General features: G+C 47.0%; 1 protein-coding gene across 6 annotated transcripts in view; it reads right to left on the bottom strand.

Moving 5' to 3' along the window:
• LOC120372636 (gamma-aminobutyric acid receptor subunit gamma-4) overlaps positions 1–16750 on the bottom strand; it is a 93331-nt gene that overhangs the window by 24272 nt on the left and 52309 nt on the right. For 5 of the 6 annotated variants that reach the window (XM_039489908.1, XM_039489906.1, XM_039489912.1 and 2 more), the window contains 2 exons: positions 8052–8272; positions 7042–7124 (listed from right to left, as the gene is read on the bottom strand). In XM_039489908.1, coding sequence (XP_039345842.1) covers positions 7042–7124; positions 8052–8272 — 304 coding nt within the window. Of the gene's footprint in view, positions 1–7041; positions 7125–8051; positions 8300–16750 lie in introns of all 6 variants that reach the window. The other variant, XM_039489910.1, reaches the window with a different exon arrangement.

Below are 16750 nucleotides of genomic sequence, written 5' to 3'. Positions count from 1 at the left end.
CAAAGGGGTGACAAGATCGTGACGATAAATAGTTGGCTGAGGGAGTGGTGTTACAAGGAGGGCTTTGGGATGTATGGGCACTGGGAGGCTTTCGGGGACAGAGAACTGTTCTCACGGGATGGGCTCCACCTGAGTAGGGAAGGAAGTAGAATTCTAGGAGGGAGGCTGGCTCATCTGATTAAATGAGCTTTAAACTAGACATTGGGGGGAGACGGTTGGGAGAGGTCCAGGTACTCTCCACGCCAAATTTATACATTGAGAGGGAGAACAACAGGATAACAACAGATATAGCCAGAGGGGGAGGATTAGGTATAAGGAAGAGGGGGGGGGACGGATACTAGACCATCATACTAGTCATACTGGTAGTACTGTGTCCCTACCAAGTTGGGTGAAAAGGGTGAGAGGAGCCAAACAGCAAAAATTAGGATGTTTGTTCACCAATGCGAGAAGCTTAGGTAACAAAATGGAGGAACTGGAGCTCTTGGTCCGAGAATTGAAACCGGATATCGTAGGAATAACCGAAACATGGTGGAACGGTAGCCATGACTGGAGTCCAGGTATGGAAGGGTATGTGCTGTTTAGGAAAGACCGAAACAAAGGTAAAGGTGGGGGAGTAGCATTGTATGTCAATAATGAGGTGAAATGTAACAAAATAACTAGCAATGCAATGGATAATACGGAGTCTGTTTGGGCAATGGTGACATTGGGGAAGAAAACTACTAGAGCGTGCCCTGGGATAGTGATTGGGGTGTGCTATAGACTGCCTGGATCTAGCCTGGATATGGATAGAGAGCTCTTTAATGTTTTTAAGGAGGTAAATACTAATAGGAACTGTGTGATCATGGGAGACTTTAACTTCCCGGATATAGATTGGGAAACAAATGCTAGTAATAATAATAGGGCTCAGCTTTTCCTAGACGTGATAGCTGATGAATTCCTTCATCAAGTAGTTGCTGAACTGACGAGGGGGGATGCCATTTTAGATCTGATTTTGGTGAGTAACGAGGACCTTGTTGAGGAAATAGTTGTAGGGGACAACCTTGGCTCGAGTGATCATGAGCTAATTTGGTTCAAAATAAATGGAAGGATAAACAAAATTGCATCTGAGACTAAGGTTTACGATTTCAAAAGGGCTAACTTTACTAAATTAAGGCGACTAGTTAGGGAAGTGGATTGGACTAACATATTTAGGGATCTAAAGGCGGAAGACGCCTGGGGTTACTTCAGGTTGAAGTTGCAGGAGCTGTCAGAGGCCTGTATCCCGAGAAAGGGAAAACGGGTCGTAGGTAGCAGTTTTAGACTGAGCTGGATGAGCAAGCGTCTCAGAGGGGTGATTAAGAAAAAACAGAAAGCGTACAAGGAGTGGAAAATGGGAGGGATCAGCAAAGAAACCTACCTTATTGAGGTCAGAGGGTGTAGGGAAGCAGTGAGAAAGGCAAAGAGCCGGGTGGAGATAGACCTAGCAAAGGGTATTAAAACCAATAGCAAAAGATTTTTTAGCCATATAAATAGGAAGAAAACCAAGAAGGAAGAAGTGGGACCGCTTAAAACTTTAAACGGAGTGGAGATTAGGGATAATCTTGGCATGGCACAATATCTAAACGAATATTTTGCCTCGGTCTTTAATGAGGCTAATGAAGGGCTAAGGAATCGTGGTAGAGGGACTGATGGGAATGAAGATATGGGGGTAGACATTACGGTATCTGAGGTAGAAGCCAAACTTGAACAGCTTAACGGAAGTAAATCGGGGGGCCCGGATAATCTTCATCCTAGAATATTAAGGGAATTGGCGAGTGAAATTGCAAGCCCGTTAGCGATGATTTTTAATAAATCTCTAAACTCGGGGGTTGTACCATTCGACTGGAGATTAGCTAATATAGTTCCTATATTCAAGAAGGGGAAAAAAAGTGACCCAGGTAACTACAGGCCTGTTAGTTTAACATCTGTAGTATGCAAAGTCATGGAAAAAATTATAAAGGAGAGAGTGGTTACGGACCTTGAGGCCGATGGCAACTGGGACAAATTACAGCATGGTTTTACGAAAGGTAGATCGTGTCAAACCAACCTGATCTCCTTCTTTGAGAAAGTAACAGATTTTTTAGACAAGGGAAATGCGGTGGATCTAATATATCTTGATTTCAGTAAGGCGTTTGATACGGTACCGCATGAGGAATTACTGATTAAATTGGAAAAGATGGGGATCAAAATGAAAATCCAGAGGTGGATAAGGAGCTGGTTAAAGGGGAGACTGCAGAGGGTCGTATTGAAGGGTGATCTGTCGGGTTGGAGGGGGGTTACCAGTGGAGTTCCTCAAGGTTCGGTTTTGGGTCCAATTTTATTTAATCTATTTATCGCTGACCTCGGAACCAAAAGTAGGAGTGGGCTGATAAAGTTTGCGGATGACACCAAGTTGGGAGGTATTGCCAATTTGGAAAAGGATCAGGATATCCTCCAGGGAGATTTGGATGACCTTGTAAACTGGAGTAGTAGTAACAGGATGAAATTCAATAATGAGAAGTGTAAGGTTATGCATTTAGGGATGACTAACAAGAATTTTAGTTATAAGCTGGGGACGCACCAGTTGGAAGTAACGGAGGAGGAGAAGGACCTAGGAGTCCTGGTTGATCGTAGGATGACTATGAGTAGGCAATGTGATGTGGCGTTAAAAAGCTAATGCGGTCTTGGGATGCATTAGGCGAGGTATTTCTAGTAGAGATAAGGAGGTGCTAGTCCCGTTATATAAGGCATTGGTGAGACCTCATTTGGAGTATTGTGTGCAGTTTTGGTCTCCCATGTTTAAGAAGGATGAATTCAAACTGGAACGAGTACAAAGAAGGGCCACTAGAATGATCCGAGGAATGGAAGGCCTGTCGTACGAAAGGAGACTTGAGGAGCTCGGTTTGTTTTCCTTAACCAAAAGAAGGATAAGAGGAGATATGATTGCACTCTTTAAATATATCAGAAGGATAAATACCAGGGAAGGAGAGGAATTATTTCAGCTCAGTGCTAATGTGAACACGAGGACAAACGGATATAAATTGTCAGTTAGGAAATTTAGGCTTGAAATTAGACGAAGGTTTCTAACCATCAGAGGAGTGCAATTCTGGAACAGCCTACCGAGGGAAACAGTGGGGGCGAAGGACCTCCATGACTTTAAGATTAAGCTGGATAAGTTTATGGAGGGGATGGTATGATAGGATAACTGGTTTAGTCAATAGGTCAATAACGTGCCACACTGGTAATTAGTATAAAGGGTCAATGTTGGGATACTGTTAGCCTTTTCCAGAGGGTCTGGCTGGACAGTCTTGCCTGCATGCTCGGGGTTCAGCTGATCGCCATATTTGGGGTCGGGAAGGAATTTTCCTCCAGGGTAGATTGGCAGTGGCCCTGGAGGTTTTTCGCCTTCCTCTGAAGCATGCGGCAGGGGTTGCTTGCTGGTGGATTATCTGCTACTTGAAGTCTTTAAATAATGATTTGGAGCATTCAACAGCAGAGTCAAGGGAGAGAATTAGTTCAGGAATGGGTGGATCGGCTTATGTGGCCTGCATCTTGCAGGAGGTCAGACTAGATGATCATAATGGTCCCTTCTGATCTTGAATTCTATGATTCTATGATTCTATGAATGGCAGCACTGCCTGGGAGACACTTGCTCAGGGCTCTAGGCCAGAGGAATTATCCATCACTTTCATTCATACCTAAATTCAGTTAAGAAAGTAACTGCCACTCAAACTCTTGGGAGATGTGCTGAGAAGCTGCATACTGGGCTGGAGGGCCTGGGGCTCCCCTTTGCCCTTCTTTCCTGGGAAGCCCACGGCATGGGCTCAGTCTTCCCATGCCTTGCTGGGAATTAGTGTGTGGCTCCCTGCCCCCGGATCAGACATTTCTGTATGATCGGGTGTGTATGCGGGGGGGTGAGGGGCTGCGCTGCTTTGGGCCAGGCACGGTGCAGCATCACAGCTGGTAGGCAACAGCATTAGACAGAGTCCCCTAATGAGCGGCACATCAGCAGCCAGTTAGCTGCATCAGAGAGAGAGGTTGGGCTGTAATTAACGGCCAGCGGCTGGCTTAAGGGACTGCTGTCAAAGCTCTTCTGTTTCTTGGCTCCATGCCACACTGGAGTTCAGCGCTCGCCCTGCACAAGTCCCTGGGGCTCGTATGCTCTCTCTCCTCCATTGCCTTTCAGCAAACAGTCCCTGGAGAGCCCCTGACAGATGACACCCCTCAGAGGCCGGAGCAGCAGGGCAGGAGAAGCGTTGTATTTACCATAAGACCTATAGGCTGCTGGTTCAGTCCGAGCTGAACTGGAACCAAAGGCTGATCTGACCCCAAAGTGTGAGATGGGTTCCTCTGCTTACATCTGATACAAATCATTCCAGAGGGCTGCCTCCTGGGTTCCATCCTGTATCCAAAGGAGATCATCCAGCCCTATAGCCAGCCCCTTTGTTATTGGTGACTCAAAACACCGATAGTGGGGGCAGAGGGGGGACCTCATTCCTCATTGATGACATTTGCAGCCTCCTGCCCCCAGGAGTAGAGAAATGACCCAGAAGTAACACTGTGCTATGGCATGGGCTTTCCCATGTGGGATTTGGGAAGCTCAAATCCCACCTGATCAAATCAGGTTGCTTTTAAAGGAAAGCTTAGTTGTCCATGCAGAGCCACTCCCAGGGTGTCTGCAGCCAGCTGGGAAATGGGTAATGGTAGAATTTCATTGGAGCCACACCACATGGAGATATTTTGCTGGTGAACAAAACACCCTAAGGCAGTGGTTCCCAAACTAGGGGCGCTGCTTGTTCAGGGAAAGCCCCCGATGGGCCAGGCCGGTTCGTTTACCTGCCGCGTCCGCAGGTTCGACCGATCGCAGCTCCCAGTGGCCGTGTTCACTGCTCCAGCCCAATGGGGCCTGTGGGAAGCGGCGGCCAGCACGTCCCTCGACCCACACCGCTTCTTGCAGCTCCCATTGGCCAAGAACGGCAAACCATGGCCACTGGGAGCTGCGATCGGCTGAACCTGAGGACGCAGCAGGTAAACAAAGTGGCTTGGCCCATCAGGGGCTTTTCCTGAACAAGCAGCACCCCTAGTTTGGGAACCACTGCCCTAAGGCCATGTCTACATTGGGTGAGCCCCAATTTCAGCTATCAGTGGCCAGTGACTGGTACTGCTGCACTGCTGCAATCCCAGCGTAGGCAGCCGAAGCTGCTATTAGCACTGATGGTGCTTACCCCCGTGCAAAGAGCGGCTTTGCCTGGCTACACTGGGGCTAGTACTGGTGCAGCTACAGCAATGGCTGCAACCGGACCAAAGCTCTGCTCTCATGCTTCTCCTTGCCTCTCCACCCACCTCCCAGCCTGAGCATATCTCCGGTTCCCCAGCAGCTGCACCTTGCAGCAGTGGCTGCTTCTCGCAGACCTGGTTTTATTTGTAAAATGAAATGTCAAACTTGTTTTGAAGCAGGGATTTTGATGCCTCTATGATAGCTCCTTGGGGGAGGGGAGAGAGGGAGAGCCTGACAGCGTAACTAAACTGTGTTTCTAATTAATTGTCGAGCATGCATGGCGTGTACTATTAATTAGCAAAGAATGAGGGGGGGGGGGCAAGAGGTGGGAGGGGATGAGGGGACCGTATCTCCTCCGCATTTTGTTTTCCTCATAAGCAGCTCACAGTCACACGGTCTGAATCTCGTCAGTGGCAGGGAGATGGGGAGGGAGGTGGGGAGGCAGCTGCTCTCATCTGCTTTGCAATCTCCTGATGCTGATGGAAATCTCTTGCGAAGACATAAAATGGGATGACAGGCTCCAAGCCAAGTTACTGGTGGAGCCCAGTAGATAGCAGGCACCACCAGCGCCGCCCGCTCCAAACATGGGGTATGTCTACACTGCACACCAAGCTTGGGCTCTGACTCAGGTTTGAGCATAAGCCGTGCTCCTGTCCACACACAAATCAGTCTGATTCGGGTTAGAAAGCACACAGGACCCAGGTCCTCTGGCCCTGATAGGGGGATGGGTCAGAGCCCAAGTCCCGCTGTGACTTGGGTCCAAGCCAAGTGTGGATGCAGCTCAAGCCACAGACTTGCGTCAGAAGCTCTGCATAGTGCAGTATGTTAGCATGGCTGTGAGGCCTGGTCCAGCAATTATAAACTCAGTTTTACAATGCAGTGAGGATTCTCAGGCACAGGTTTGGAAATTCTGAGTCCACTAGCCTGGGTCCCACAGAGCCAGGCTTAGAGTGAATGTAGACATACCCATAGGGTTCATCTACACAGGAAAAAAAAACCCCTGTGGCGGCTAGCCTCGGAGCTTGGGACAAGAGACTTGGGCTTGCGCTACAATGCTCTAAATAGCTGTGCAGACGTTCTTGCTCCAGCTGAAGCCCAGGGAGGGGATGGGTGTCACAGCCCAAGCTCCAGCCTGAGCCAGAATAGCTACATGGCTATTTTTAATGCTGTTGCATGAGCCCAGCAACCCCAAGTGTGTAGACCCGAGCTCTTAGACTCTTGGAGAATGAGCTCCAGGATCTCTGCCCTGCTATGTCCCCTTGTGCCACTCTGGGGGCCAAAGGGCATGGGATATATCTTATCACCCTTGGCTTGGGGGAATCCCCACTAGGTCATCATAGATGCCCCCACACCATCCTCCTCACAGCTCCCGGCTGGAGTGCACTGTGCTCCAGCTACCTTCAATTGGTAGATGATCCCATGGGGACCTCTGCTAACTGGTGTAAGTTAAAATGGCCTCCAGGCTATTCTAGCCTTCTCCAAGGCTGGACAGATAATCAGGGAGCATAAGCAATATCCCTGTTTCCCCAGTCCCCCTCTATTGAACTGAGCAGAAATTTAATGCAGCACAAAATCTTGTCCCAGGAGCAGGAGGATGCCCTAGGACATGGCTGAGGTCTCTTGCTGGTGCTGTCTGGGAGAAGACCAGCAGTACAGGAACATGGGGTCTGAATTAACACCCACCTAACAGAGTCTGTTCTCCCTGGTAAAGGGTTTGGGCCTGTTGTGTTTCTTCCTTAAACCGTATCTAAGGCACCGATACTCACAACTGGAGAAAACCAGCGGGCAGGAGTGCGTGTCCATTGGAAAATTCTGCAGCTGGAGTAGACATTCCGCCTCTATGGTCAGCCTGGAAGTGAGACAAAAGACTCAGCCTCAATGCAGCTTATTCTGACTTCAGACACAGCTGTGTAATAAACCACATGGGAATTTTCTGGCAAAACGGTCGTCAAAAATGCTGAGTTGTCAAAACAGAAATGGTTCATAGGAAAGGGTCAGGTTCACCACATTTTTTACTCAAAAATTTTTTGGATTTTTTTTTAAGAAATTGTTGAAATGTTTCATTTTGACATTTTTGAAACAAAACATTCCAGTTTGAAATGACTCTTCATTTAGAAATGTAAGCTAATTAGGATAAAAATGGTCAAAATTGAAATAAAACATTTCAAAAGAGTCAAACTGATTTTTTTTCCCCATGGCTTTTCGGTTCACAAAAATGTCCACGATTTTGAATTTTCATCCTGATTTGGGATGGTAACACTTTTTGATATCTCTGTCTAGCTGTGTAACCTCCACTAGCACCAGGAACCACAGCACTGAGATATCACTGCATCCCCTTTGCTAGATCACAGCACAGTACCCAGTGACACCCAGCACTGAGATATCACTGCATCACCTTTGCTAGCTCACAGCACAGCACCCAGTGACACCCAGCACGAGATATCAGTGCATCCCCTTTGCTAGATCATAGCACAGCCCCCAGTGACACCCAGCACTGAGACACCACTGCATCCCCTCTGCTAGATCACAGCCCAGCCCCCAGTGACACCCTGCACTGAGATATCACTGCATCCCCTCTGCTAGATCACAGCAGAGCCCCCAGTGACACCCAGCACTGAGATACCAGTACATCATCTTGCTATATAGTAGCACAGCATCTGGGAACCTCTTGCTTTGTGACCCGACTGCATCATCATCTCCGTGCTCCAGCATAGCAGCACAAAGCTTCAGGGGTTATTTAGATGCTTTGAGTTTGCGGCTGATGCCTGAGACGTACCGGAGCGTGTAGAGCACCTTGCCATCATTCCAGATCCTGAGCAGCTGGTTGGGTGTAGTTATCCAGTGTGAATCAGCCCGCTTGGAGTTCCTGAAAAAGGTGTCTGGGATCCAGATGCGGCTCACCATGTTAGTGTTCAGAGTCAGGGCTTTGAGGGTACTGTTAAAGCGAAGGCGCCGGTCATACCAGGTCTGAGCAAAGAAGATATCAATGGTATATTCCTGCCAAAAGAGACAAGAGAGCATGTCCTATTACGAGGAATTATGTAGCCTGGAACAGACACACAGTGCTTTGCTCCCAAAGCTCAGAGGGCAGGGTCTTGGGGCCACTGAGTCATATTCACACCCAGAACTCCTGGGAAACAGAAGATGAAGAAGGTATCCAGCTGGAGTGAGCAGGGGAAGATGGGCGGGTTGCCCATGTTACTGTTATTTATTACACCTAGCATCTACTGTCACCAGTTGAGATGCCATGGAGACAGAATATGTGGGTATAGTAATATAGGCATTGTGCATACTATTAGTATATAGGTTCGTTCGTCAGCCTGAGATAGAATTTTGGGTTTGACTTTTTGCTACTCTTATATCTTATACTAATATGTGTAAACAAAGGACAAAGACTGTGTATGTTGCTGCCTAGTCAGATGGATTTGTTAGTACAATGGGAATAGATAAGAGTGGTTAAAGTGTTACTCAGGAAGATTGCCTCAACCCCTATCTCAAGAAAAGGTCAAGCAACCAGTCGGAGGGGCAAGGGGGGATTGGGGAGAAGGTATAAAATATTAAAAGACCAAAGAAATGCCTGTCTCTGACCGCAGCACAACCTCACTCCTTACCCCTCCCATGAGGTGCAAAAGGGGTGGGACTGTAGGCATACATTGCAAGTATATTTGGGCCTGCTAAGAAGGGGGGGAGGGAATAGGGAATGCGAATGGGGAATAGGAAATGGGGACACAGGCAAGGCTCTGCGGCGTCAGAGCTGGAAAGACGGACGGGGGTAAACACTCTGTGGCGTCAGAGCTGGGAACAGAACACTGGGAAACAGACTCTGCTGGCATATAGAGCTATGGATATGCTAGATTGGAACTAACCCCAATAAACATTGCATTGCTTGCACTTCGGACTTCTGGTCCTGTCTGAGTGACAAGAACCAGGGGAGAGGGTAAAGGGAAAGCCCTCTGACACATACGCTTAGTGAGAGACAGCCCCTGCCACGGAGCGCTTACATTCTAAATGGACAAGATGGACAAAGTGGGAGCAGGGATACATTATTATCCCCGTTTTATAGCTGGGAAACTGAGGCACGGACTGGCCAAGGGTCACACAAATAGTCTGTGGCAGAACCAGAAAGTAAGCCCAGCTCTTGGAAAAAGCTTTGATGGAACAGTTCTCCATCGGAAAATGCAGTTCTGTCAAAATCAAAAGACATCACACAATCAGGTTAATTCTGCCGAAATTCTGAAATTCAGAACAAAAGAGGAAAAAGTTCCGACATTGGTGACACATCCCTGGTTGACATTCTCTGGATGAAATGTTTAGAAAGGGAATTTCTGTTCTGTGTCCAGCTCTGCTCCAAGTGCCAGGCCAGTGCCTTAGTGACAAGACTATCTGTCCTCCTGAATGTTATCAGTCAGGGTGACTGAGCAGCTTCCCACAGAGGTACCTCTTGAGTACTTGGGAACTGGAAAGTCTGCTAGAAAGGCAGTTTATTTGGGGTCAGCGCACGACCCGGATTGCTGCCTCACAATAGTGAAATGAGGGAGTTACTTCATCTTGACCAGTGTAGTGCTTCAACTCACTGGTGTGTGGTATCCTAGCCACATGGTCCCTCCAGTGGGATAGGAACCCAAAACCTCATGGCTCACAGGCAGCTATTCTAGCAGATGAGCCAAAAGAGAACATCCCTCGGGCCCAGCCAGCAGGACCCAGGCTGATCGTTCACACCTGTGAGGTGCTTTGGGTCTAGTCTACATTCCCATTCCACTGAAGCAAACAATGCATGTGAAAGGGTTTGCTAGCCCTGGAGACTAAATGCCGGCTCTTTCTGGAACAAGGCGGGGGGGACATACTTCCCCCATCAGTATTCCTGTAGACCTCCGGAGCCCATGGCCCAGTCAAGCTTAGTACCAGCCAGGAATATGCCTGTCTGAGATGGGGACTCATGTCTGCTAGGAACTGGGCTGAGACCACCAAACTCATTTCACACTAGCCATGAGATTGCAGTGGTCTTTGGTCACTACTGTCCTGTTCCTTCCTGATCTCCTCCACTCCAGTAAAATCCTTAATGCACTCAGGCAGTGTCTGTCTCTCCTCCCTCCTGGATGATGATGAATAGTGTGACTCTGCCACCTCTCTCCCTCCTTCTCTTGATTTATCTCAGTGCAAGTTTTCATGACTGCATCATGTCCTCCCCCTGCTGCCCTGGCCACTGGTTTAGAACCAGCTTCCGAAAATTGGCTATTAAAATAGAAGCACAGCCTTGAAAAATGTGTCCTCCCCACATGGGGAGGGGAGCGGAGTGCTAGACACTCTGCTTCATCTTCCCCGCTTTGAAATGTTGTCCTTCTGCTGTCAACTGACCAGCGCTGAATGTCATTGGTGTTGAATGTGCCCCTTGCATGAGAATGAGATCATGGCAGAACAGCAATACCGAGGGATGGTAGATTCATCGCGCGTGCTGGCTCCTGGGAACCTGGTCTCAGTGAGAGATGGGCGGAGGAGGCTGCTGATCCAGATCAGGTTTAGGCTAGGGTTCAGCATTTACACCTGGGCTCAAGCTGCACGGGTAGCAAGGTTTTACAAAGAGTTCAGGGCCAGATTTTCTAAGTATTCAAAATCGGAGCCAGATTTTCAGAAGTGGCCAGTGCCCCGCAGCTCCTGTTGTGACACTGACAGATTTTTAAAAGAGCGCAGAGTGAAAAATGTTGAGCTTTTCTGAAAATCTGTCCTCCTTTTGTGAGCCCTTCCCTGGGGTCTGTACCTGGAAGCAGTGCAATGCTATGCCAGCGCCGGTGGAGTTTTAACTTGGGAGGGTTACTCGAGACAGACGCGTCAAAGGGTAGGGGCCAGATGAAAAGCAGTCCACTGACTCTCCAAGTTGGGGGCTGAGCTACAGCCAACAACGGATCTTTGTGAAATAGTTATGGAAATATAACCATTCCATTTGCCATTCCAGCAAACATCATGACAGACAGGGATGACTGAAACTCATTTATGCCCTAAACGCACTCTGATGGCACGGGAAGAATTCAGATTGTGAGTGCAGAGCCTTCCTGGGAATTCCAGCTTTGCATCTAATTGCAGCTGATATTGTGAGCAAAGCTGGGTGAACAGTTTGCAGGGAAGAATTTACTGGCTGAGTTTATCCCCTTTGTCCCTTGGTGAATGCTCTAAGGGTAGATGTTGATTTTTATGAATGTGTTTGTTATTCAAAATTAGCCAAGGAATGATTTATGCAAACACATTTTAGCCTGCGGGTGGCACCTGACCCGCTGCACTCTGTGACTATTGCTGTTCATAACGTCCTATTTGCTCTGTGTGTTTGGTCATCTAAGTCACATGACCTTGTGCTTCCTCAGTGGCTGACTCCCAGTCCTGCAAGGAACTTTCAAGGTGCTAGTGAATGATGTGAATACTCATGTAAAGATCTAGTCACACAATTATTCATAAAACTTTCTCTTTCCCCATGCACAACTGTTCCTGGAAAGCCTCACAAGTACTAGCAAAGCAAAGGTGTGGATTTTATTTGAAAAATTGCTTGCAAATATTTTTTTTGCAGAATCTGCCTGTGGGATTTTTGCCATCTTGCATGATGGAAAGCTCATGAAATCATCTAGATCGCCTAAATTTCAAGCCCTAGTTGTACCCCTCTTGCAGTACAACGTGGTATTGTAGCCATCTTAAATTCAGGTGCTGCTTGACACAGCACAAGCCTGCACTCTGAATGCTGGTCATATACAATTTACTTAAGGGGTCTCTCCTGCCAGGATTCCCAGATTCCTTGTCTGCCACTGGGTCACTCTGTGACTTTGAGCAAGACTTCTCTGCACCTCAGTTGCCCCACCTGGAAAAGGGTTATTGAAAACATTCCTATGACACTGTTGCAGAGGCCATTGTGAGGATTAACTGATGTGTGAAATATGTTTTTGGATCACTTGGTGAAAGGTGCTAAAGAAGTGGAACATCTTCTAAGAGCTAAGTATCAATCCAGCCATCTGGGCAATATTTGGTGTACCACACATACACATGCTCCAATATGACACCAGGTGCAAAAGAAACAGCCAGAGACTATTAAAGAGAACCACCAGCCACTGCAAAGACTGGCTGCCTGAAGGCCACCAAAACTCCAGCTGTGACAACGCGTAGTTATCCAAAGCCCAGATGGGGCGATGTGACATTCTTTATTTGGGAGTCCTGTGGACTCAGATCTGATTTGGCCATTCAGCACTTCCCCATCACCCTGCCATCTACATTCAATCAGTCCCATCACTGGGAGCTGCTTTTATGCCACTCTGCTCCATTTCATCTGCCATTCGTTGTTCTTTTCTTGTGTCGACATTGTCGATACTAGCGGAGGCCGGCTCCCAGAAGGCTGCCCAGGCCTGCTTTACTCGTGTAGCTGAGGCAGGGTATTTGGGAAGAGGAGGAGTCGAGAAGGGAGGGGAATCAGGGCTGCCTACACAGTGTTAAGTGATGCAATTAACATGTGGGTGGACGGCATTCAATCTACAGTTTCCTTTGTGCCATGCAGAACATGTCTCCTCGTTGCATATGCATGAAATGGTAATTGAGCTCAGTGACCAATTTTATTTCAGGCTGCTAAGCTGCATTCGGAATTATTATCGTGTTATCTGAGATCCATATGGTGTGGTCTGTATCCACTGCTCAAGCAAAACTATACACATTACCCAACACTACGGAGCGTCTCTCTGAAACACATAACAAGCAGGAAATACAGAGGGGGAGAGAAAAGGTTGTCCTCAAGCAGCCTTGGCGTACATTAGAGACTCAGGCTGGCAGTGTTGTAGTTCTAGTGGAGGTGGCATTTTCCTTCTAAAATGACTTCTTTCCTCCCAAATTACCCTGCCAGCCAAAATTTCATATGCACAGTCTTAGCCCAGAAGCAAATGTGTATATGTAGATACCTAATTCCAAAAGCAATTTATTCAGCTAGTTATCTGAAGGCGAAAATAATACATATTCCATTACTTTGCCTATTTCCTGTCCCTGTTCACATAAGAACATAAGAATGGCCGTACCGGCTCAGACCAAAGGTCCATCTAGCCCAGTATCTGTCTACCGACAGTGGCCAATGCCAGGTGCCCCAGAGGGAGTGAACCTAACAGACAGTGATCAAGTGATCTCTCTCCTGCCATCCATCTCCATCCTCTGACAAACAGAGGTTAGGGACACCATTCCTTACCCATCCTGGCTAATAGCCATTTATGGACTTAACCACCATGAATTTATCCAGTTCCCTTTTAAACGCTGTTACAGTCCTAGCCTTCACAACCTCCTCAGGTAAGGAGTTCCACAAGTTGACTGTGCGCTGTGTGAAGAAAAACTTCCTTTTATTTGTTTTAAACCTGCTGCCTATTCATTTCATTTGGTGACCCCTAGTTCTTGTATTATGGGAATGAGTAAATAATTTTTCCTTATCCACTTTCTCCACATCACTCATGATTTTATATACCTCTAATCATATCCCCGCTTAGTTTCCTCTTTTCCAAGCTGAAGAGTCCTAGCCTCTTTAATCTTTCCTCATATGGGACCCTCTCCAAACCCCTAATCATTTTAGTTGCCCTTTTCTGAACCTTTTCTAGTGCCAGTATATCTTTTTTGAGATAAGGAGACCACATCTGTACGCAGTATTCGAGATGTGGGTGTACCATCGATTTATACAAGGGCAATAATATATTCTCAGTCTTATTCTCTATCTCCTTTTTAATGATTCCTAACATACTGTTTGCTTTTTTGATCGCCTCTGCACACTGTGTGGACATCTTCAGAGAACTATCCACGATGACTCCAAGATCTTTTTCCTGACTCATTGTAGCTAAATTAGCCCCCATCATATTGTATGTATAGTTGGGGTTATTTTTTCCAATGTGCATTACTTTACATTTATCCACATTACATTTCATTTGCCATTCACAACTCCCCACCCCTGCTGTAGGCGAGAGAGCCTTCTCCTCTGCGGAAACCTTCCTCCATCTCTGCTCCTCATTGACTGCCATCCTCTCATCCGCCGTCACCCTCATCTTTCCCGCTGCTAATTTCTGCAGAGCATTAGGGAATGCACTTCTGAAGGGTACTATATGCAAGGCAGGCAGCAGGGGGTTGAGCCAGGAATTCTAATCCCAGCAGTGACAATGGGGGACAAATTCAGAGGAGAGTCTAATGGATTCTAAACTGGTGTAATTCACACCTTCTGGTTCTTTTGTAAATTACTTCTGCTAAGACTCACACCCTACAGTCTCTACCTTATATCTTTTCTTGCAGATCACTTCGGAATCTGACCCCGTGAATGCAGAGGAGTCTAAAATGTTGTAATTTACAGACAGAAGGCCAAGTTTAGACCACCCCCACCCTCCTTCTACTAGCTTAACTCACACTGTTAAGTGCCCTTATCTTAGACCTACTTATACCCACTGCCCAGGTGTATGAGGGACTCTGTTAAGGAACTAGAAGAAGCTGTAAGTTACAGTAGGGTGGAAGTTATTTTACTGTAATGTAATCTACTGACACCTTCTCTTAGGGTAGGTCTACACTAGTGCTTAAGTCGATGTAACTTACATCCCTCAGGGGTGTGAAAAAGACACCCCCATGAGTGATGCAAGTTATAGCGACCTAAACGCCATCCACACCAGCGCTATGTTGCCGGGAGATGCTCTCCTGCCAACATAGCTTCTGCCTCCCACAGAGGTGGAGTAATTATGCTGACCGGAGACTGCTCTCCTGTCGGCATAGCGTGTCTTCACCAGACATGCTACAGCGGCACAGTGGCATCAGTGCAGCTGTACTGATGTAGCACTGTAGTGTCGACTTGCCCTTAGTTGCTATACCTCTCTCTGCTGGCCCTGGATGTGTACATTACACAGGCTCAGACTGCGTTAGACTCTGTTGGCTGGATTCAGGGCGATTTATAGGTGGGGCATAAATTACATATCAGTTAGCAGGTATGAGCCTATAGCAGGCTAAGAGCAGCTGAGTAGGTGTGATGAGCTGGCCAGAAGAAAGGATGGATTACAGCAGCTTTGACTCTCCTCAACTCATGCAGGCCTTGTTGACATGGGAAAGTTGCACCATCTTAATTTCGGGTTTGTCTACACGGGGACACTCAAGAAAATTCATCCAAATTAACTATTGAAATTGAAAGTGGATGAGTTAAACTATATTAAACCATTGCATAGACACTCTCCTTCAGAATTAAAGTGACCTTAATTTGATATAGCTTAATTTGGTTTTAAACCCATTTAGTTAAACCAGTGCAAACTTGTGTAGACCTTCTTAATTTGATTTAAAATGGGTTATTTCAGATTATTTTAAATTGATTGGGAACATATTTAAGCCAAGTCAAAATAAACTGGAATAAGAGCATCCACACAGGGATTTACACTGGTTTAACTAAATGGGTTTAAAACCAATTTAAGTTAAACTGCTGCAACTTTCCCATGTAGACGGGGCCTTGAATGCCTCTCTGAATTCAGTCCTGCCTTGCTGTGTAGCCCTAGGAAAGTCAGGAGTCCTCCGTTTGTGTCAAGTTCTTTCAGCAGAAGTGCTTCCCCACTTCCCAGGGCTGTGTTGAGGATTAGTTAGTTAATCTTCCAAGAGTGCTTTAAAGCACTATGTTGTTAAGTACTTTTATTATAACAAAGTTGCATTGTACAATTCTCTAGACTGTAAGTTTTCCTGGGAAGGACGCTGTCTAGACCCAGCATGAGGGGGCCCTGATCCTGATAGGGGCGCACAAGACAATCATAACCTACTTATTAAGCAGCAATAAGCACTAACGATGCTTTTTGGACTCAAAATGTATGACCTTGTTTGAAATCTTCAGACCTGATGCATGCCATCCTCACCCCCCTCCAACCATGGGGCGCTGGCATGACACTTCAGCAAACACTTTAAAATCAGCAGCACACTTGAGGCCTATTAAATGCATAAGCTGTTGCTCCACTTGTTTCTTCTTCACAACCACATTAGCCATACTAGGGTTTTCCTGTGCAGAGCTGGAATAAAATGGGGAAGTAGCAGGCCAAGATGGAGGTGAACTGGCAGAGCTGCAAACAAAATCCCAGGACTGGAATAGCCAGATGTGCTGCCGGTCAATTCAGAGCTACACTGGCACAGCTGTCTATGGGGGAAGTTTATGCAGCTTCAGTCTGCACTATGTCTGGGTCAAGTCAGTGCGATTCATCTCTGACTTTCAGCAGCCCATAAATTCACTCACCCATTAAAAAAACAGCACATATCCTTAGGGAGCATCTCAAACAACCTTTAGAAAAGGGATAGCTAGCTGTGCACACAGTCTAGTTAAACAAGGGCTAGCATTGCCCTTCTTGCACATGGGCCTCTGAACTGGCATTGGGTCAGGGAACCAATCTAACTCTTGTTCTCCTATTGTGATGACTCTTCAGTGATCATCCCTTTTCTGCTGCGGCTAGCTTTGAATTCAGTGGAGCTATGCTGATTTACAAC

The sequence above is a fragment of the Mauremys reevesii genome, linkage group 9, assembly GCF_016161935.1.
Source record: "Mauremys reevesii isolate NIE-2019 linkage group 9, ASM1616193v1, whole genome shotgun sequence".
Classification (NCBI taxonomy): Eukaryota; Metazoa; Chordata; order Testudines; family Geoemydidae; genus Mauremys; species Mauremys reevesii.
Note: the sequence above shows the minus strand (reverse complement) of the source record. Positions and strands in the feature narration are given on the sequence as shown.